The 21,774-nt window shown below is 42.5% G+C and overlaps 1 protein-coding gene across 1 annotated transcript in view; it reads right to left on the bottom strand.

Moving 5' to 3' along the window:
• FGFRL1 (fibroblast growth factor receptor like 1) overlaps positions 1-20,298 on the bottom strand; it is a 240,721-nt gene extending 220,423 nt beyond the window's left edge. Inside the window, exons 1-2 of the mRNA XM_068275508.1 lie at positions 20,131-20,298; positions 16,151-16,244 (exon numbers count right to left, since the gene is read on the bottom strand). Of these exons, the coding sequence (XP_068131609.1) occupies positions 16,151-16,214 (64 nt within the window). The 5' untranslated portion in view covers positions 16,215-16,244; positions 20,131-20,298. The remainder of the gene's footprint in view (positions 1-16,150; positions 16,245-20,130) is intronic.
• Between the last annotated feature and the right edge of the window lie 1,476 nt (positions 20,299-21,774).

The following is a 21,774-nucleotide window of genomic DNA, read 5'->3' as shown; positions in this document are numbered from 1 at the left end:
GGAATCAGTTGCTGTCAGTTATAACTGAAAGTGCAACTGATGAGCAAGGTAATGTCCATGGTTCCCTATGGCTCAAGTGGGCGATATTCCAGTTTAACAGCATGCTGACCAGGAAGCTGTTATGGGGTAATGGCCATTTTCAAGATGGAGGACGGAGAACTCCATCGATCACAGTGGACAAACAGGACGCAGGAGAGGAGAAATATTTTGAGGAGTAGACTACACAGGAGGTAAGCATGACCTGTGTATGTTTATTCTGACTTTTTACTTTTCAGTTTAGGTTTTCTTTAAAGTGGACCTGACCTCTTGGACAGGATAAAAGGAATACAGAGAAATGCACCCTGTATGTATTTAGAGAGAGTTTAGCCTCTCTAATACCCCCTCATCTGTGACTAATCACAAATTGTAATTTGATCTCTCAGCTGAGTCAGCTTGCTGTCTCAGCAAAGCAGCTAATTTGTAAACACAGGATGCTAATCCTATGTTTGCTTCCATGAAAGCAGGAAGTGGACACACTGCAGATTTATTGCAGGATTTGTATCAGCTGTAACAAAGAAATGCTTTTCTTTACAGGTTATTATGCTGTTACAGATCTTTTAGAGCGGAGAGAAGGTTCTGAGTTCAGATCTGCTTTAAAGGGCATCTGAAGTGAGAAGAATATGGAGGCTGCCATATTTATGTCCTTTTAACCAATACCAGTTGCCTGGCAGCCCTGCTATCTACTTGACTGCAGTAGTGCCTGAATAACTCCAGAAACAAACATGCAGCTTGTAAGTATGGGATATTCATTTGCAAATTAAATAATTTCACTCAGTTCAGGTCCCCTTTAAAGGATACCCGAACTGAAATGTGACATAATGAGATAGACATGTGTATGTACAGTGCCTAGCACACAAATAACTATGCTGTGTTCCTTTTTTTATTTCTCTGCCTGAAAGAGTTAAATATCAGGTATGTAAGTGGCTGACTCAGTCCTGACTTAGACAGGAAGTGACTACAGCGTGACCCTCACTGATAAGAAATTCCCCTTTTTTACCTATTTCTTGCTCTCAGAAGCCATTTTCTGCTAGGAAAGTGTTTTATAGTTGGAATTTCTTATCAGTGAGGGTCACACTGTAGTCACTACCTGTCTGAGTCAGGACTGAGTCAGCCACCTACAAACCTGATATTTAACTCTTTCAGGCAGAGAAAGAAAAAAAGGAACACAGCATAGCTATTTGTGTGCTAGGCACTGTACATACACAGGTCTATCTCATTATGTCACATTTCAGTTCGGGTATCCTTTAAGATCTACAGTGAATGGCCTCTGCTTTGCTTATGAATGCAGCCTACTGCGTCTCTGCTGTCTCCCCACACTACAAAGTCATACATGGCGTGCAATACGCTCTACCTTTTGTGAGAAAGAGCTTTTTGAACATCTTTAGACTAGTAAGGGCAAGCCCACTGAGTTTACTAAAGGATCACAATGTAAGCCTTTCTCCAGGTTTAATCAGGCGCACAGCAACGGTGAGGGAAGAGTTCTGCGCAATCCATATGGATGAAAAGGCGACAAACGAGCGGAACACAGGAAGCCTGCCACAGCGAGCACAGTCTACCCGCCACAGAGAGGATCCGCAGCTTCTACACTGGTGTCATCTACAGGAGTCAGATCACAAATATCTGCACATGGGGCACAATGCTAACAGGTAATACTTTACTGCACAAAAAGGTACAGACACACATCCACAAACAGCCTCAAACTGGCCAGCAAGCAAGGCCGGGATCTTATACACTAAAACCGATTAAAAGGGCCACTCCAGCAAAACAGTAAGCAGATAAAATCTCTGTCTACTGTAAGAATCTAAGATCTCTGCTCTCCTAGCAGATAAAAATCTGATGGAAACGACAGGTATTGGAATGGACTAGTCCATCTCCTCATGAGGGATTCTCTGTGTCTTCTTAGTTTTCAAAAGCATTCCCTGACCAACAGTTGTTAAGTCTAACTGAAAAAAATAGTATGCAAGTGAGTAGAAAGGCTGGCTACTTATTAGTTTGGCGGTTAAACTGCTGTTCAGGAAATGCTTTGGAAAACAAAGAAAACCCAGAGAATCCCCCCATGAGGAGATGGACTAGTCCAAAACCTGTCAGTTCTGTCAGATTTTAAGCTGCTTACTTTTTTCGCTAGCGTGGTCCTTTAAAATTGGCGAATTAGGTCCCCAAGCAGTTTTAAATTCAATAATCTCCCAGCAAACACCTAATAATGATCTATAAATGGCAAATTTTAACCATAGGATTATATTAGCAGCAGACTCATACCCGCGCATTCACACTGCCTTATAACATAATACAGCGTTTGTGGGGGCCCCCTTTAAATGATGTTAATCCAGGGAGTTGTCGCCTTACTATGCCTGTATACCATGAGGGAAAGTCAGATGTATGGAGCGCAGTTCCTTGAGCAGATATTACCTCATGGATCACAGTCCATCTAAAGGTGGCCACACACACCATACAATTTTTTAAATATCTGTTTAATTTAAGAATTGCAACCAAATTTACGGATTGTAACATTTTAGAAATACGACCAATGTACCACACACACCTATGTTCAATTTTTCCCCAATTATGATAAAAATAATTGGAGACTGAGAAAATTGCTAGGGTGTATAGATTAATAAATTGACAATCTAACACACACCATACAATCTTTAGAGAAATTGAAGAAAAATATCTGGCATTCCGGATAGATAAAAATCGGATTTTTCAGTCGAATGAAAAAAAAAAAAAAGCTTTCGATTTCTTCAGGAGATCCAATCGTTTTTATCGAATTGCCGTAAAATCTGATCATTTTATTGTATCGTGTGTGGCCACATTAAGGCATATATGTCAAACTCCGGCCCGTGGGCCAAATCTGGCCCTCGGAGCCATCACATTTGGCCCCCAGGTGGTTTCCCCACTTTGCATTATGTTTGGCCCACTCTACACCACCAGGGAAGCAATATTGGAGGTGAAGCCCTAGATCACCAGGGAAGCCATATGGGGAGGGGGACAGCACTAGATACCAGTGAACTGTATTAGGAGAGAGAAGGGGGCCACTAGACACCAGGAAACTGTGTAGGCAAGGGAGGACCACTAAACATCAGGGAATTGTATAGATGAGGGAGTGAGAACCACTAACAGGGACCTGTATAGGGGATGGAGGGGGCGATAAGACACCAGGGAACTTTATAAGGGAGAGGTGGCCACTAGACATTGAGGTCAGCCTGTGACTTGGTCCAGAGCTCAATTTCGGCCCCCTGTGTATCAGGGCTGTGGAGTCGGTACAAAAATCTTCCGACTCCAACTCAGACTCCTCAGTTTATGAAACCACGACTCCGATTCCAACTCCGGGTACCCAAAATGACTCAGACTCCTCGACTCCGACTCCTTAGTCTAATACTTAAAGGGATACTGTAGGGGGGTAAGGGGAAAATGAGTTGAACTTACCCGGGGCTTCTAACGGTCCCCCGCAGACATCCTGTGCCCGCACAGCCACTCACCGATGCTCCAGCCCCGCCTCCGGTTCACTTCTGGAATTTTAGACTTTAAAGTCTAAAAACCACTGCGCCTGCGTTGCCGTGTCCTCGATCCCGCTGATGTCATCAAGATCATACAGCGCAGGCCCAGTATGGTCTGTGTCTGCGCAGTACACTCCTGGTGACATCAGCGGGAGCGAGGACACGGGCGTGCAGGCGCAGTGGTTTTCTGACTTTAAAGTCAGAAATTCCAGAAGTGAACTGGAGGCGGGGCCGGAGCATCGGTGAGTGGCTGCGCCAACACAGGATGTCTGCAGGGGACCATTAGAAGCCCCGGGTAACTTCAGCTCATTTTCCCCCGACCCCCCTACAGTATCCCTTTAACAGGGCTGTGGATTTTGTACAAAAATCATCCGACTCCGACTCCTCAGTTTATGAAACCATGACTCCGACTCCAACTCCAGGAGCCCAAAATTGCCCCGACTCCGACTCCACAGCCCTGCTTTGTATTTTAGTTCGACACACCTGATCTACAGCTAGACAGGTCAGTGCACTGACAGTGAGAGGGGCAGACTCACTCACAGGCAGACTCACTGCTACCTTGCGGCTTCAGCTCCCTCAACTCATGCTTATCTACAGGAGTCAGCAAGGATTCATCAAAGACTTCTAATGAATGTGATCTGCATCCTGCAGTAACAAACATGCATTAGCACAGGACAATTTCACTGTAAGTGACTTTTTTTAGCTGCATGGGAGCTGCCATCTTGCTGGTGATGTCAACACTCTACACAGTGCAGGGGAAATTCACTGCGTTGTTTTTAGCCTGTCATCTTATACAGTTAACGGTTATGCAAAAGTGACTCCTTATCACTTTTTAGCTTAGTATAAGAGAGGCATCAGTCTGTAATAGGTGGATATAGGAGTTTGCAGGAAGTGGCCATAAATCCTAATCAGCTATTCACTTCAGCACGGGGCCTTTACTAGATGGAAGCCCTGTTCCTAGTCTTTAGTCAGATGAAAGTTGTGGTTGGAATACTGAAAAAAGACAATGATAAGCAATGGTTCTCTGTTACTCTCAGCATCCAGGGCACAGAAACTGTGCCTGTCTGCATCGCCACCGTGAAAATAATGTAATAAAAAAGTGCTTATTTTTTACAATAATGATGTATAAATGATTTAGTCAGTGTTTGCCCATTGTAAAATCTTTCCTCTCCCTGATTTACATTCTGACATTTACAACATGGTGGCATTTTTACTCCTGGCAGGTGATGTCAGTGGAAGGAGATGCTGCATGCTTTTTTGGCAGTTGGCCCCAGCTGTAAACAGCGGTTATTTCCCACAATGCAATGAGGTTCACAGACAGGAAACTGTCAGGACCATGGTCTTGACATCATACTGTGGGAGGGGTTTCACCACAATATCAGCCATACAGACCCCCTGATGACCTATTTGCGAAAAGGTAAAGATTTCTGGCGGGAAAGGGGGTTACTGATTTGGAATGAAGTACAATCCTGGGTTAAAGTTCCTCTTTAACTAAGTATTTGATTTGTATCCCTTGGGCTCCCTTTAAGTATCAGTATGCTAACACTTTACTTATCCTTTAAGCAAATAGTGTTGATTTCTCATGGGAAAGGGGGTATCAGCTACTGATTGGGATAAAGTTCAATTCTTGGTCACGGTTTCTCTTTAAATCCTGGTTTAGCTGCCTAAACTGCTGGCAAATACCTGGAAAACCAATATAGAAAGAAAGAAAGAAAGAAAGAAAGAAAGAAAGAAAGAAAGAAAGAAAGAAAGAAAGAAAGAAAGAAAGAAAGAAAGAAAGAAAGAAAGAAAGAAAGAAAGAAAGAAAGAAAGAAAGAAAGAAAGAAAGAAAGAAAGAAAGAAAGAAAGAAAGAAAGAAAGAAAGAAAGAAAGAAAGAAAGAAAGAAAGAAAGAAAGAAAGAAAGAAAGAAAGAAAGAAAGAAAGAAAGAAAGAAAGAAAGAAGAAGGAAGGAAGGAAGGAAGGAAAGAAAGAAAGAAAGAAAGAAAGAAAGAAAGAAAGAAAGAAAGAAAGAAAGAAAGAAAGAAAGAAAGAAAGAAAGACATTCCACCATAAGCAATATTCTAAATTCAATAAAACACTATTTTCCTCATTTGCTATAAGAAAAAACAGAACCGCTGTGTGTTTCTGAGCAAAGGGCAGGTTATCTACACAAGCGCTGGACCCAGAATAAACACGGCAAGACAAAATAACAGCATGAAAACCACACTCGACACTGGCCGGGGTCGGCAGCCTGTAATTAGGGCGGCTCGCTATGTATTTTAAATATCCATCGCAAAGACTTTAAAACTTTAATGATAGAAAACATCTGACTAATTTGTATTAATAAAACCCTGGATATTTTCGTAGCCTTCAGAGCTCTAAAAATACCCTTCCAAACCCCAAGGCCCAACATGCTGCACAAGATGGCCGCAGGAGGGACTGGCGTGGGCTCCTGTTAAAACAAGACACATCGTTTCTAAGGTACTTTTATGATAGAGCACCACACATTCATTCACTAGAAGCTATCTTCTTTTTGAAGTCTTCAATTCTGTAAATCTCATTTGCTGGCAATATAAAAGCTGGGCTCCATATGGACTTGTGCTGGCCAGAAAAGCAAAGAGCAGCAGTACAGAAACGTGACTGATTCACCAAACTCTGCTGTGCTGCATTGCTACAAACAGAGAGAGGAACTGTAGTGAAAATCACACAATGAATAACAGCTTTTTTTTTTTTTTCTGCAATATTTATTTATAAATTATTTAGTCAGTTTTGGCCCATTGTAAGATCTTTCCTCTTTCTGATTTACATTCTGAAATGTATCACAGCTAGCGACATCTTTAGTCCTGGCAGGTGCATCTCTGCAGAAAGTTTGTTTACTGAGAGTTCTGAAGCCAGTGGAAAGTATACCTAGTCCCCCAGAATGCTCTAGGAGGAGAATTCTGCAAAGCTAAACAGCCTAGCTTACACTGGAAGGGCAGGGCTGCATTCAATAAACAGCAATATATAGATATAGGAAGTGTGTCTGATGCTGAAACCAGGAAAATTACCATAAAAAGGTGAGTTTCCTGAATAATTTGCTACATTCAACTATAAGTCGCTACAGGGCCTCTTTAACAATCCTGTCAACCCACCTTTTCAATATTGCTTAGGTCCCATTTTCCCTGTGTTTGATTTCCGGAAACTGAACGCGAGTGAACTTTGCATTTAAAGAGACTCTGAAGTCTCCTGAAAATGAGGTTTTTATTTTAAAAACTCATTAACATTATTGTCCCCAACGCTGCAGAACCACGGCTGAAAACCCCCTCAATCACCCCAAACTCACGGGGGTACACGGCAGGCAAAATCCACGACTTTCTTGGTCGTGGATCTTGCTGCCGCCTCTATGTGCGTCAATCAGCGCGTATCTCCGCCTCTCCCCCACCCCTCTCAGTGAAGGAAGACTGAGAGGGGCGGGGAAGAGGCGGCGATCCGGGCCGATTGACGCGCATAGAGGCAGAGCTGCGCTGCCTCTATGCGGAATGAGCCCGCAATGTACCCCGTGCGTTTGGGGTGATTGAGGGGGTTTTCACCCGCGGTTCTGCGACATTTTAAGAGGGACAATAATGGTAATGAGGTTTTTAAAATAAAAACCTTATTTTCAGGAGACTTCAGAGTCTCTTTAAGTGAAACAGTCCATCAAAAATCATTGGACTGTTTCCACCAGAAATAGCGCGCGTTCTTATCGGACCCGGAACATTGGAACTCAAGGCATGGTTCACACTTCAAATCACAAAACGCAATCAATTGCGGTTTTGCAAACATTCCATAACGAAAATCTGACAGGACTAAAGATGTGAAAAATGTCAGGCTGTAAACCAAGGCGAGGAGAGATTGGACAATGGGCAAACTCTGACTAAATAATCTAAATGCATTACGTAATATTCACTACAGTTCCTCTTTAAAAAATGTACCCGAGGCAATATGTGACATGAGATAAACATGAGTATGTAAAGTACAAAAAACATATTAATAACCAGGCTGTTTTACTTGTTTTATTTTGCTGCCTGAAAGAGTTAATTTCTAGGCATGGAAGTGACAGTTTCTGTCTTGTCAGCAGCTTGTGGGGAATATAGTAAACATCACTGATAAGCAAATTATGACTAATTTGCTTATCAGTGATGTTTACTATATTCCCCACAAATTATAGTCATAAAAGTTTTCCTGGCAGAATACAACTTCTGAGGGCATAGAGAAATAAAATACATGAACTATTGACCTTTTTCTAATTCTGGGACACTTAATAGGCTGCCAGTGATTAAAGACATTCAAATATTCAACCTACTTTGTAAATGTTAAAATATAAAAAGAAAACCATGGGATACTTTAAAAAGTCATTTTTAGGAGTAGGAGGACAAATATAATTGTTTATCCTCATCGGTTTATTTTCAACTTCACTTTAACACTATTTATACATTGAAGAACATAATTGACTTCCATGTTGCTGATCTCTTCAAGACACATATGTATAAAAACATGAAAAGGCTGCCGATGAATGAGGAAAGGGTGTTCTCTAATTTGCATAAAATATTACAGAATTAGACATACAAAGCTTGGTTTCTAATTGAAGAGTAGCCATAAAAGTAATCTCATTCTGGCTACAGAACACAATGCAGAAGGCACCCTGCGCATTTTTCCACTACAAGCCAACAGCTGCTTCTCCAAGCTGTTCTGGCAATAAGGGGGGATCCATATCCACACAAACTAGTGAGCGGACGGGCGATGCCACGCCAGGAATGGGCTGCAGTTGACATTGTGTCTATTGAAGCACCAACTGTGGCTGCGTCCCCTCACATGTTATGTCTAGCAGAGGGAGAGCGCGCTCTGATCAGGCAATGCTTGCTTCTCGTCCCCTCAGCCCTCTAGACCCCCTCCGCGCTGGCACAGGGAGCCACCGCCACAAACTATTTCACACGTGCCTCCAAAACATTCTGCACGCAAAAAGGCAAAAAAAAAAAAAAGTGTGACAGAAAATTAAACAAGGCAACCCGGGGATAAGCAGCAGAGTCCATGTGTTCAAGTAAGGGACAAAAGCTCTTTTGTAATCAAGCGTTCACTGTACCAGGTACTCGCAGGCTACGACAACGAGCGTTCCCAAGCGGCAATGCTAGGAGCAATATCTCAAGAGACCGGTTTAGTTAAAATTCTGACTGTGTTGCCTTTATTTTATTATGTAATAGCAGCAGCATAAAATATTTGATATACTAACAAAAACAAATGCTATGAATTGGCGTTTTTTCTAGCTCTCAAAGCGCCTCATCTGTCAGCAAGCAGGGCTGTAGAGTCAGAACAAAAATCATCTGACTCCTCAGTTTATGAAACCACCAACTCCAGGAACCCAAAAATTGCCCAGACTCCTCAACTCCGACTCCACAGACCTTGCAGGGCTGTGGAGTGGATACAAAAAAAATTATCTAATTCCAACACCTCAGTTTACCAGGACTCTGGGTTCAAGGAATCAGAGCAATTTTGGGGACCTGCAGTCAGGGTCAAAATTTTCATAAACTGAGGAGTTGGAGACTGAGTCAGATGATTTTTATACCCACTCCATAGCCCTGCAAGGGCTGAGGAGTCTGAGTAATTTTGGGTACCTGGAGTCGGTGGTTTCATAAACTGAGGAGTCAGGTAATTTTTCTACCAACTCCACAGCCCTGTATGAAACCTGACTCCAGGTACCCCAAAATTGCTCAGACTCCTCGACCCCAACGCCCCAGTCCTGTCAGCAAGGTCGCCTACAGGAACAGTCTTCTCCGTATGATATGACTTCTAACTGCTATTATTTCTCTGCTAATTGCCACTAAAGAGAAGTAACAACTTTTTGAACCAGTGTCTATATTTCGTGTATACCATTGTCTTTATTATCATTTAGGCAGGCAATAAGAAAGAAAAATGTCCGGGCACCAGCAGTTGCAATGCACTCCACCACTTTAATTACATCCCCATCACCAACAGATACAGGCAAAAAGACAAGGCCTAACAGCCGTTTCACAACACTAGTTGCTTCCTCAGAGACCAGGTCTCTGAGGAAGCAACTAGTGTTGTGAAACGGCTGTTAGGCCTTGTCTTTTTGCCTGTATCTGTTGGTGATGGGGATGTAATTAAAGTGGTGGAGTGCATTGCAACTGCTGGTGCCCGGACATTTTTCTTTCTTATTGCCTGCCTAATTGATCTGGGTCTGGAGGCACAGGAGGATCCACTATACCCCCGTTTAGGCTTGTCAGTCCAAGCATCTAGTGCCGTGCTTCTCTGTTTAAGGATTTGTCTTTATTATCATGTACCCCATATTGGTTTCTTACTTTGTACAGCTCCACGAAATATGTTGGCACTTTTTAAATCAATATTCAATGGGATAGTTCATGATGTTTTCAAGGGGAACCAACATCTCAATGACACATACACTGAGGAAGGGAAATACAGGGGCCGGACTTCCTGTGCCCACGAACACCAATAAGAGATTTCAAGCATAAAATTAGAACAGAAACATTTTTACTACTATCAAGCATAAATTAGGAAACCTACAGGCCACAAAGAGGAAAACAGATGGCAATTCTTTATTACCACTCATTCTAGCTGTACATGCATGTTTTAGATACAGGTTTGTATTACATGCGGCTAGACTAGGGATGCCACCAGACGCTCAAAGATGCTTTTAAGGAGTTATGAAATGTCATTGTTCCTCTTCAATCATCTCTGCTCAACTGCTGCTCATGAGATTCAGAGAGAAAACAGAATGGCCTAGGACCATAACCCATTTTACAGGATGGGAGTGCTAGTCTTCCAACAGCTGCAGCACCAGAGGCAGCTTACACCTGTTCTGTGAGACACCTCCACACACCATGCTCCAGACACACAGGCAAAACGCTCCAGAGATTTACAAGAGTTAAAAACAACAAAATTTGATGGAAATTCCGGCATTCCAGCTAAAAAAAAAAAAAAAAAACGCCTTCCCTGAAAACGTACAGATTAGGAAACGAACTACAAATTATGCAGCAATTTTCAGCACCGAAACAAAACAGCCGAACTGAGCCAGATGTGCCAGGCTTTCCTCCGTTTTATTTCATTGGCTGGCCCTCTCGTTCCGACACTCTGTAGCCTTTCACACTTCTGAAAAATGTGCTTTGGTGCATTCAACCAGCAAGGCAAAACACCGCAAGTGGGTTGTGTGTCAGAGAGAGGGCTGGAGGAGAGATGGGAGTCAAATAAGGGTTCGGCTAGCTATATAACAAGACAGAGTTGGGAATAAGCATTACATAAAATCATGAGAATTTCCATTTCTAGAACAGCAAAAATAAGTATAGGTAGTCCCCAAATAACAAACGAGATAGGGACTGTAGGTTCGTTCTTAAAGTCAGTGGGAAGTGAAAAAGAAACAAACAGATAGATACTTACTTAAGGAGAGGTAAGGCCATGGGCCCTATAAATCCTTCCCGTTCCTCTCACGGTCTCCACATTCCAGTACTCGCTCTCCCAGTAGCAGTATTCAGATACTGCTCTCTGGCGCCGCAGGAGGCACAGGAAGTCTTCAAGAGCCTGAATGCTCCTGAAATGGGCCGATGCGTACTGCACATGTGCAAGCATGCTAACTCATGCATGCACAATACAGAGCACCTGTCTTCAGGAGCACTCTGGCTCTCAAAGAGGATTGAAATGGAGGAGCCAGCACTGGAACAAGTATACCGTGAGAGGAAGGGAAGGTTCTATAGGACTCAGGGCCCTACATCTCCTTAGGTAAGTATCTGTTTGTTTTTACACTTCCCATTAGCTTTAACCTGAATCTATCCATGAGTCAAAACTGTTGGCAGTATCAACAGAATTACCTAAACTGCAGTATAGTAAAGCAACCACAAGATGTCACTGTCTGTAGAATGTTTGAAGATCTCTATGGTATTGGGATTTCCTGTAATCACTCTGTGTTCCTTTGTGCAAGCTGTATTACCTGATGGTGGTGCATGATATATATCTACATGTTTTTTTTTTCAGTAAAGAGATCACTACAGTCAGGCATACTGCATTCTCAAAAGAGAGGCAGCAAAGCCTACTTGTGTAATTCTCTTGCACATAGTGCCCAGTACTGCTTGTATCAAGCTATAGTTAAAGTGAACCAGAGAAGAAGCACCCTCATGTATTTTACCATATATAGATCAGTGGGAACATTAGAGAAAACACCTACCATGCTTTCTGTTTCATTCTGCACTCCACAGATTGTTTCTTATCAGACCTGATAAAATCCCCGACTGGGCATTCAGTCTCGCTTTGCTATAATGACTCAGCTTTAATGATTCCTGGGCAGAGCCAGCAGGGGGCAGGCTTGGACTTGAAAAGACATGAGAGAACACAGACTGAGCTATAAATATCCCTGAGCAAAAGCAGACTGAATGCTCAGTCGGGGATTTTATCAGGGCTGATAAGAAACAAGCTGTGCAGTGCAGAATGAAACAGAAAGCAAGGTAGGCGTTTTCTCTAATGTTCCCACTGATATATATGGTAAAATACATGAGGGTGCTTCATCTCTGGTTCCCTTCAACACCTTGTGACGCACACCTGGGGGTAGTGTCACCACCTTATGAGGAAAGTATAACAGGTCCCCCTTCGTGGTTGCACTCACCCAGGTGTACGTCACAAGGTGTTAACTATAGCTTGATACAAGCAGTACTGGGCACTATGTGCAATTTATGATTTTTACAGGGAAGGAAGCAGGGCTGTGGAGTCGGAGTCGTGGAGTCGGGCAATTTTGGGTGCCTGGAGTCAGAGTCGGAGTCGGGAAAAAATGCACCGACTCCGACTCCTAATGAATTTGTAACTGTAATTAAAATAAAAAATATGATAAAATGTTCTATTTCTCAGATAATAGTCATTAAAAATAATGTATATATACAGTATATATACAGTAATAGCTGTGCTTAGTCCACAAAAATGAAATAAACCAATCAAAATTAGTTACTTGTGCTGCTTCAATAAAGCAGTCCCCGTATTTTTAAGGTCAGATATACATATCTGATTGTGACTGTATATATGATGTGTACACAGGAATCTCTTATATATACTAAATAACATCTATGCTGTAAGAATAAAGCCTGATGTGTAGCTGTGTCACTAATAGAGATGGTCAACGAGATGGAAATAATTCTGCATTGATGCTGATTTATGCAAATGTATGCACTCCCTTTGCTGATGAAATCAAATAATTTGATATGTTGTTAAAATTTGATTTGGTGACTACAAATTAAAGGGTAACTGAGACGGATGAAAAGTAAAGTTTTATACATACCTGGGGCTTCCTCCAGCCCCCTTCAGGCTAATCAGTCCCTCGCTGTCCTCCACCACCCGGATCTTCTGCTATGAGTCCTGGTAATTCAGCCAGTCAGCGCTGTCTGGCCGCATGCCGCTCCCACAGCCAGGAACATTCTGCACCTGCGCAATAGTGCTGCACAGGTGTAGTATGCTCCTGGCGGCGGAGTGTGTGCATGCGCACTACGCCTGACTGGCTCAAGTACCTGGACTCATAGCAGAAGATCCAGGTGGCGGAGGAGGACAACGAGGGACTGATTATCCTGAAGGCGGCTGGAGGAAGCCCCAGGTATGTATAAAACTTTAATTTCATCTGTCTCAGGTTTACTTTGTTACACAGTAGTACTATACTCTACATATGCACTCCCCACAGAGCTGCAGGGAATCCACTGAGAATGCTGTGCACATTGAACACAGAGGTGTTGTCTGTTTACAATCTCCTCATTCCCCTGCAGAGTACCTGCACATCATTCTTACATGTACCCACACTTACACTGCCTAGGGCCTGATAGATGTTCTTTGTTCCGGTTTGTACCTTTTACAAGTACTCTTACCAAGGACTAGTTTTAGTCTAAAGGGAATAAATATAGTAGTGTACATATCCTTCTCACTTCAGTTGTCTTGTAAAATTCCTAAGCGTTGGCAGTTAAGAGACGAATTTCATGTTACATACTTTTAATCAACAAAATTGTAATATGCAAATTAGAGGAGTCGGAGTCGTGGAGTCAGAGTCGGTGGAATCCTAAACTGAGGAGTCGGAGTCGGAGTCGGTGGATTTTTGGACCGACTCCACAGCCCTGGAAGGAAGTATGCGCAGTGATTGATACAAGTATTACTGATAGAGGTGAAGTGAACCTCCCATAACTCCGATCCCATGATATTGTGAGTGTGTTGTTCCAGTGGAGCGCAGTATTTCCCTGGAAGATGTGTAATTCTCTTATTTTAAAGTTCCTTCTGAAGGCAGCAACAGACCTCAAAAAAAAAAAACCAAATCCCCATGAATACTGGCAAGGTTGGATGATGGAGGTGGATATTGTTCCTTGAAATCAGACCACCACTAGCTTTGTCCAAACTATACATATATCAAGCACATCATGTGGCATCTATGGTCAACTCCGGTAAACACTGCAAGCACCTACTAACAAAGGCCAATAGAACAGCAATTCATTTACAGGTGGGACAGATTAATATAGAACTCAATAGACAGTCTGTCCAACATAAAAAAATGTTTATTTTAAAAAAAAAAGTATCAGGAAGTCAAAAAGAGCAAATTTTGTGATCAACCGCAAAACAAAAACTTTATCCATTTCCTGTGTTCATAATACACACACCATGTGGTCAGTCTCCCATGAGGTCACAATTATAACCAACTGAGACGTGCAGGTGCAAACCTCGATTCTCAGCTAACTGTGACCTCCTATAGGACCGAATGTCACAGAGGCCTTCACAGATCAGATCTAAACATATACAGGAGAATCAGGGAGATAACACTAATTTCTCCCAATTCACTCAAAACCATAGTACTGTATCAGGTAGAAAAATACTCCAAACGTGCTAGAATGACTGATCAACCCTGGCCGCTATGATTGATATAGCTACAAAATATTATATCTGCAGTTTCCTGTAGGGGTAAACCCTCCACCAACAATCTAGCATGTACAACCACTATCGCAAAAAACTGTACAATTTAAAGTACTTTAGTTGCATAGTTATTTGGGTTGAAAAATAGACATATGTCCATCGAGGTCAACCAGAAAATAAAGTACAACCCCAGCCTGCTCCCTCACATATCCCTGTTGATCCATAAAACACATAAATAAAAAATACATTTCTCCAAGAGTAAAATGAGCTATAAAATTACCTTTCTCCTACGTTGCTGTGACTTATAGTAGGTAGGGGAAATCCTGACAGAACTAACAGGTTTTGGACTAGCCCATCACCTTATGGGAGATTCTAAGGGTTTTCTTTATTTTCAAAAGCACGCAGTGAATAGCAGTTGCTCAGTCAAATTGCCAGTATCGTGTGCAAACAGGTTGGGGGGGGGGGGGGGGGTTGCCCTGCACCTTTCTACAGATCTTTTACATGGAGTGCTTTGGTAAGCAAATAAAACCCTGAAAACTCCTACATGAGGAGATGGGTTAGTCAAAAACTTGCCTGTTTCATCAGACATCTGCTAACTACTGCAAGTGACAACCACATAGGAGAAAAGTGATTTATGGCTCATTTTACTATGGAGGAAACATACTTCTTATTTCTATGTGTTTTCATGTATTTTACATTTTAACTTTTTTCGCAATAGTGGCCCTTTATGGCACTTAAATCAGTAATAGGAAGTGTGGCACTTTTCCTTACTTGAAAACAACTTTACAAAACCATAGTACTGTAATCACAAATTAGCCAGGTGTAACCAAATAGCAAAGATCAAAGGCACTCATCTACTTTAGGGGACCCAGTAGGAAACCTTATAGGGAAAAGTGCTCCAATCACAGTACCCTCTAGCAGCATTGTGATTGGCTGAATAGTGTGGGCATGGTTTCCTACAACCTATCGGAAGCCTAGCAGTTCGAGAGGGTGTTGTCCACCCAATCCAGTTAGCTGAATTTTCCTATGAAGTTTCCTGCTACATCCCCTAAAGCAAACTAGCGCCACAGCAAATACAACTACTTAAACAGGTGCCTAGCAACAGGTTCTCCCCAACCAGAATGCACCATAATCTCTCCAGCATTCCACTCACTCACTGGCTTCCCCTTTGGTACTGATTACATCAAGGATGCTACAAAACAATCAGATGGTGCTTCCACTGAGATAACCAGCAAATCTCCAAAACAGCTGCTAGCTTCTTGTTTACAGAAGGCCATTAGCCCCCCCCCCAGCTCACCCCCTCCAGTGATAAAATAGGTGCAACACCCTGGAAGCTGTCACATTTGCCACTTGCGAGATAGCTCCCCAATTGATTGTTTGGTTTACCAGGGGCAAGACAAAGAATGCCAGGATTAAGCTTCTAAAGAGGCTGTTCTGATGCATCCATTAGCAGAATTGTTTTATTATCTCTACTTCTTATCCCAGGAGCAAAAAAAACTCAGGCCTTTGATGGACAGACAAAAAGGGTGTACTGAAGCTTAAACCAAAAACACATTTACTAAATTCAACCTAACAAGACACAAAGCACCAAGAGACACAACTAAGAACTGGCCAACGTGACATCTCTTCTCCAAACACAGTCTGTTAAACCTTCAATGAAAAACCAAACAAGCAAACCCATTTGGTATTTACCATCCAAAAGATGGAAGCATTTAAAAATGAACACACTTACCTCTTGCAGAGTCAGAATACGCAATTATTCCAACGATAATGAGGATAAACTGGAATTTCATCATGGCGCGCTGTTAAAGTCTTCCAATAAATACCTATAATGCAAAGTGCAGGAAAGAAGCGTGAATTCAATGCTGCTTTTGACGGCTTGTTCAAAGAGCTCAAATCAGATTCTCAAACACAAGAAAATTAAACTGTAATTCCTTTAGGTAACACAGCAAGAATAAAAATTACAATAAAACCACACAAAAAACCTACAGGACAGGAACCAAGACTGCCACATATAAAAATAACAAGACGCCACCAACCATTAACCCAACACTTCAATTTTCTGAGCGGTCCTAAACAGCCAGTCCATTGTGCATAATACCAAAGCTTTAGGCCACTAAGATATTTAAATCACATCTGAAGAGAAAATAAACTTATGAGGTAATGAATTGTATGTCTAGTTCAGCTAAGAAATAGAACATTAGTAGCAAAGAAAAGTCTCATATTGTTTTCCGGTACAGTAAGAGTTAAAAAAAAAAACTTCAGTTATCTGCGCAAAAGAGCCCAGATTTTTTTTAAAGGGTTTTTTTGTAATGTTTGTATTTAACACAAGAGAATCAAGTATGTAAAATTTTACTAAAATTTGCTTCTGTCCACTCCAATTTCATCATTACAGAAGGTCTGCATTCAATGTTCTAAGAGCCCAATCAGGTTACGAAATAAATATTTATTACAGCTTTTTATTTCAGCATCCCGGTCTAGCCTTTCAGAAGCTGACCTTACCGTGTACGGCCTCCAAAAACTCTCCACCTATTCTGAAAGTCCTGTCGAGCGTAGCCTATATATCGGTATGCAACCCTGCTTCTCTCTCGCTCTCTCTCTCCCAGAAAAGAGTTAATCCCCTCTCGTTCACCCAGTCCTACCCCTGACACAGGGGACAAAGTGATGTTGCCACCAATTAACTGTACAAAATACGTGTCAAAGGCTGTCAGCGTTTTACAAATGTGCTGCAAAAACAGCCCAGAGGTGTGCATTAATTACGGTCAAATACACTGGCTCACTCTCACTCTCTGAGAAAGAAAAAAAAAAACGTGTCTGAATTCCTGGCGCTTGTAAGGGCTGTCTACCCTGGGGACACACAACAATTCTTGTATTGATTCCAACAAGTTAAATAATTACACCTTGTATTTTGGCGTACGAATCTGTTTCTTGGTGGTGGGGTGGGGGTGGGGGGGAAGAGAGAGAGAGAGAGAGAGAGAGAGAGAGCTCTGAATCTCTCATCATTCAGAAGAATAAACCTCGCAGCTGGATTAGGAGAGTCCTCTGCGGGCGATCTAGGGGTTAACATGACAATCTGCACCAGTCTACGGCATAAATAGCTCCACGTGCTCTATAGGTTACCGCTTTCCCTATAGTGGGGTCACACTGACAGAACCCATGAAAAGCTGTATTGACAGAGCACACTGAGGCTACAGTACACAACGTTAACTGAGAACTAGCTATGAAGGCTACACTGTCCTCTCTCTGTTGGTCTCGAAGATGTTCCGGAGTTTGACTTGTCAAATTATCAGGGTGGGGAGGGGGAAGGGGCAGATGTTTTAGAAGCAAATGATAGTGCTTTATAGGGAGTTAACGTGACGTTGTAAGAGATCTCTGGGTAAAAGCATGAAATAATTTAAGCATGAATGAATTATCGTCACAGGTCCACCGGATGCCTCTGAGATGTACACTTGACAGTACGAAAGGAAAACCAAAACAGCACTGATCAGTTATGATCCAGGCTGTTCAAAGCAAAGCTCTTCTCAAAGTGCATTTAAAGTTTAAAATCACACACAGGACTTTCAGAACTTTAACTTTTACTTTGACTTCTTGTGAGTAAACCAGGGCATAAAAGGCAAGATAAGATTTGTATCATTTCATGAGACCACCTTGTGACGGATCAAAATGAAAACCTGAGTACTATTTTTTTTTCAAAGACACCTTCCATTAACTTTTTTTTGTAAACTATCTTGCAAAATAGCTCTCTTCAACTACCACATGTGTTTATTTGAATTTAAAATATGGCATTTTCTATAACAAGGTATCACAAGAATATGGTGATTTCTTTAGCAAGGTGTCACAAACATCTTCACCTCAATAAAAATATTCCATCAGTCTTATTACAAAAAGAACTGAATCAGCTATAGTCCACCTGAATTCACAGCCCTACAAACCAACCCCCCCCCCCATACAAATTCTTGACAAATTATTCCACTCAACAGCGTAATATAGCTTGTACATTAATTCTAGCATTTTTAAAGGAAAAGGTGTAAGAAGGCTGATAATTAATCCATGTTCTGCCCTGTAATTCATACCATAGTTTATTATGAACACAGCTGCAGAATTCACAAATATCGACCGCAAATATTATTCAGTACATATTCCATAATGTAATTAACCCCCACACTTACACTCTATGGCCCGGGGCTGAATGCAGTAAAACATATGTAAGTCATATTTACTTACCCCGAACAGTACAAATATTGACATTTTAAATCACTGGAGTCAACACATGGCATTGGAGATGCCACTAACCAAATAAAGCTGGAGTAATGCAGACGTGTTACAATTTGCCGTAGGTGTTAGGTTTATATTTGGTATTAGCGCATATAGATTGTTGGTCATGAGCTGGCATATGGTCAGGGTTGTGCACTGGCACGTACAATTCACAAAGTACAATAACAAAGGTGGAAACATTTAAGAAGAATTCCAAGAGAGACAAAACCAGTGGAAGACAGCAATCTTGAGTGCCACTACACAATACAACTTCCTCCTGCATTCAATTATTACCAATTTATTTCTTTTACCATAGTAAATAATCCAAGGCTGTGGAGCTTGAGTTCAGGAGTCGGAGCAAGTTGGGGAACCTGCAGTCAGAGGTTTCATAAAACTGAGGAGTTGGATGATTTTGAACCAACTCTACAGCCCAGGTAAGTACTAGAATAAGGATTTGGAGTAATTTTGGAGACCTGGAGTCAAAGTTTCATAAACTGAGATATCGGAGTTGGATGATTTTTGTACCGACTCCACAGCCCTGAAATAATCATGATAATCCAACCTAACATTAAAGTATTGAAGGCTTGAAGAGGAAACTAGGTTGTAGTCACCTGTTGGCACGTAAGCCCAATTTGCCCAGCAATGCAAATAAAATTGGAGGAGCCATATGTGACAGCACTTGGCTGGCATTAGCCTCAGGCAGTGCTCGTTAATATACATGACATAAAGGGCATAGGCACAGCTGCTAGCTTTCCCTTTCGCATGATATCGATATTTGGCCAATTCCAATCCAATAAGGATTGCCTAGCTGTGCTACTTATACTGTAATAGTAAGAAACGCTACATAATATGGACCATGGTCCTCATTGCCTTATCTACTAGAATTTGTTGAAAAAAATCCACCAGTGGTTTCCTAGGTTGCCTATAGGAAGAAACGGGCTACTATGTGGGACCGGGATCAGGACTGGCAGAATGCTGAAACTTAAAACAACACTGCAGTAACTAATAAGCCTAGAAGCAATGAATATAAAGGTGTCCATTAACGGTACCATTTTATCATCAGATGCGATCTTTCGACGCAATTGTTACAATCAAACTGTACAGAAAACTGCACAGTGGGTGGCATAAATCGATGTAAAACAACTTTATGGCTGATTGGAACAGAGAATTTAGTTAACCTGAATGTTGGATTTTACGTTCCAATCGGAAGAGAGAAAATGCGCCCTAATCGACCTATTTATCGGAACATTCAATCATTACCTTCCAATTATCGCTTATTCCAATTTTAAATAAAAATTGCGCAGAAAGATCGCATCTGATGAAAAAAATGTGCCATTAATGGGCATCTTATGAATAAGTGTCATATATCTGGCATGTGACATAGAGCCAGGTAGGGCTATGTGGACTGGGCTGTATGTAGAGTGCACACTGCAGGCAGAATACAGGCAGATCGCTCACCTCCAGGCTGTCCGTGCAGACTCTCCCGCTACACCATATCCCGCTCATCCGGCCTCAGGGCACCCTCATGCCCGGCTTGCGGTCTCCTTGTGCCCGGAGGGGGATCTGGGATGCGGCGATGACACACAATGAGATCCAGGGCAGCCCCGCAGCAGCCTCGCTCTGTACTCCCCGCAGGCTTTGTGATTCAAGGGACCGCAGAGCAGACGGCAGAGCCCCGCCCACCTGAAACTTCCAGCCAATGACGAAGCGGCGATCTCCCTCCCGGCCTATAGCGGTGGAGGAAGAGTTAACTCTTGCAGCGCCGCAGCTTGCAGTGAGTAGTAGTGAGTTGTGTTGTGGAGTAGCGGAGGCGGCACACACACGGCGCTGCACGCTATGCCTACCTGCTTACACGGCGCTGCCTGGCATCATCCCTGCAGGCTTATCGATGCCCGCTGCCTCCCTGCTGTGCCCGAGGTCCAACCTCATCCCCCTGGGCTGGAGCCTGAATAACCTTGAGGCGAACCTTGGGTTAAAAACCACATGCCTAGGAAGAGGGAAGCCCTTGATGTTAGAATTTTAACTTGTTTCTTCTGCTTATGTTCTAATGCTAGGTACACTACTCAGTACAAACCATACAGTTTTCTGTTAGATTTTCTGATAAGCCCCCTCTACACCATTCAATTCCAGGCGCGATTGATCAAATTTGATTGGATCAAATGTCTGATCGGGATTCGATCGATCGTTTGATCGATTTTGGCTAGTTTTCAATGCAAATCGATCAGACGATCAATCGAATCCTGATCAGACATTTTGGATTTAATCAATCTAATTGAATTCGATTCAATTAATCGCACCTGAAATTGAATGGTGTAGAGGGGGCTTTATGCTGGGCATACGCAGCTAGATAGTGAGCCGGTATCGAGTCAGTGGCTCGATGCCGGCGCGTTACCACAAGTGCGCGCGGATCGATTCCCGCTCGTCCCCGCGGGCGCTTTCTAGTCATCGTTCTGTTTTTTCTATTGTTCTGCCCGCTGGTATTGAGCGCGGAATTGATCCGGCGGGAAATCGGACCTGTCGGAAATGATCAATCAAGCCATCAGCGGCTCGATTGATAAGAAGAAACGAGCCGTGTATGCCCAGCATTAGATTTGCCTGCCGGATAGATAATTTCCAAAATGTTGGAAATGATCTATCTAACCATCTATCTGCCGAGCAATTAGGCATTGTTCTACTCAGCAGGAGATAACCAGAAGACAATGCACCAGAGATAATGACCAGCCTCTACAGAAAATCATCTAACAAAAAGTTGTATAGTGTGTACTAGGCATTAAGGTGGCCGTATATCTGGTGATATTGCAGCCGATTGACTATTCAACCAACCGATTTCAAGCTGAAGTCTGTCGAATGTATCCATTGAACGTGCTGGGAAATCTTGGGTGGACATGGATGGTGGATCGGGTGCAAGGTTGTAGCAGCGTGCAATTTAGGGATAAGCAATGGAGCCCCTAATGCTGTCCCCCCAAATGTGAACCGCCCTCCCGGTGTAAAATATCTCATCAATTAATTACTATCCAATCAGAGGAAGATCGGTGCAGCAACGAGCATGCCCAAATAACAATGCAACCTATTTCAGATCGAAATCCGTTGAATGTATCGATT

The sequence above is a fragment of the Hyperolius riggenbachi genome, chromosome 1 (assembly GCF_040937935.1).
Source record: "Hyperolius riggenbachi isolate aHypRig1 chromosome 1, aHypRig1.pri, whole genome shotgun sequence".
Lineage (NCBI taxonomy): Eukaryota > Metazoa > Chordata > Amphibia > Anura > Hyperoliidae > Hyperolius > Hyperolius riggenbachi.
This window is presented reverse-complemented; position numbering and strand designations above follow the sequence as displayed.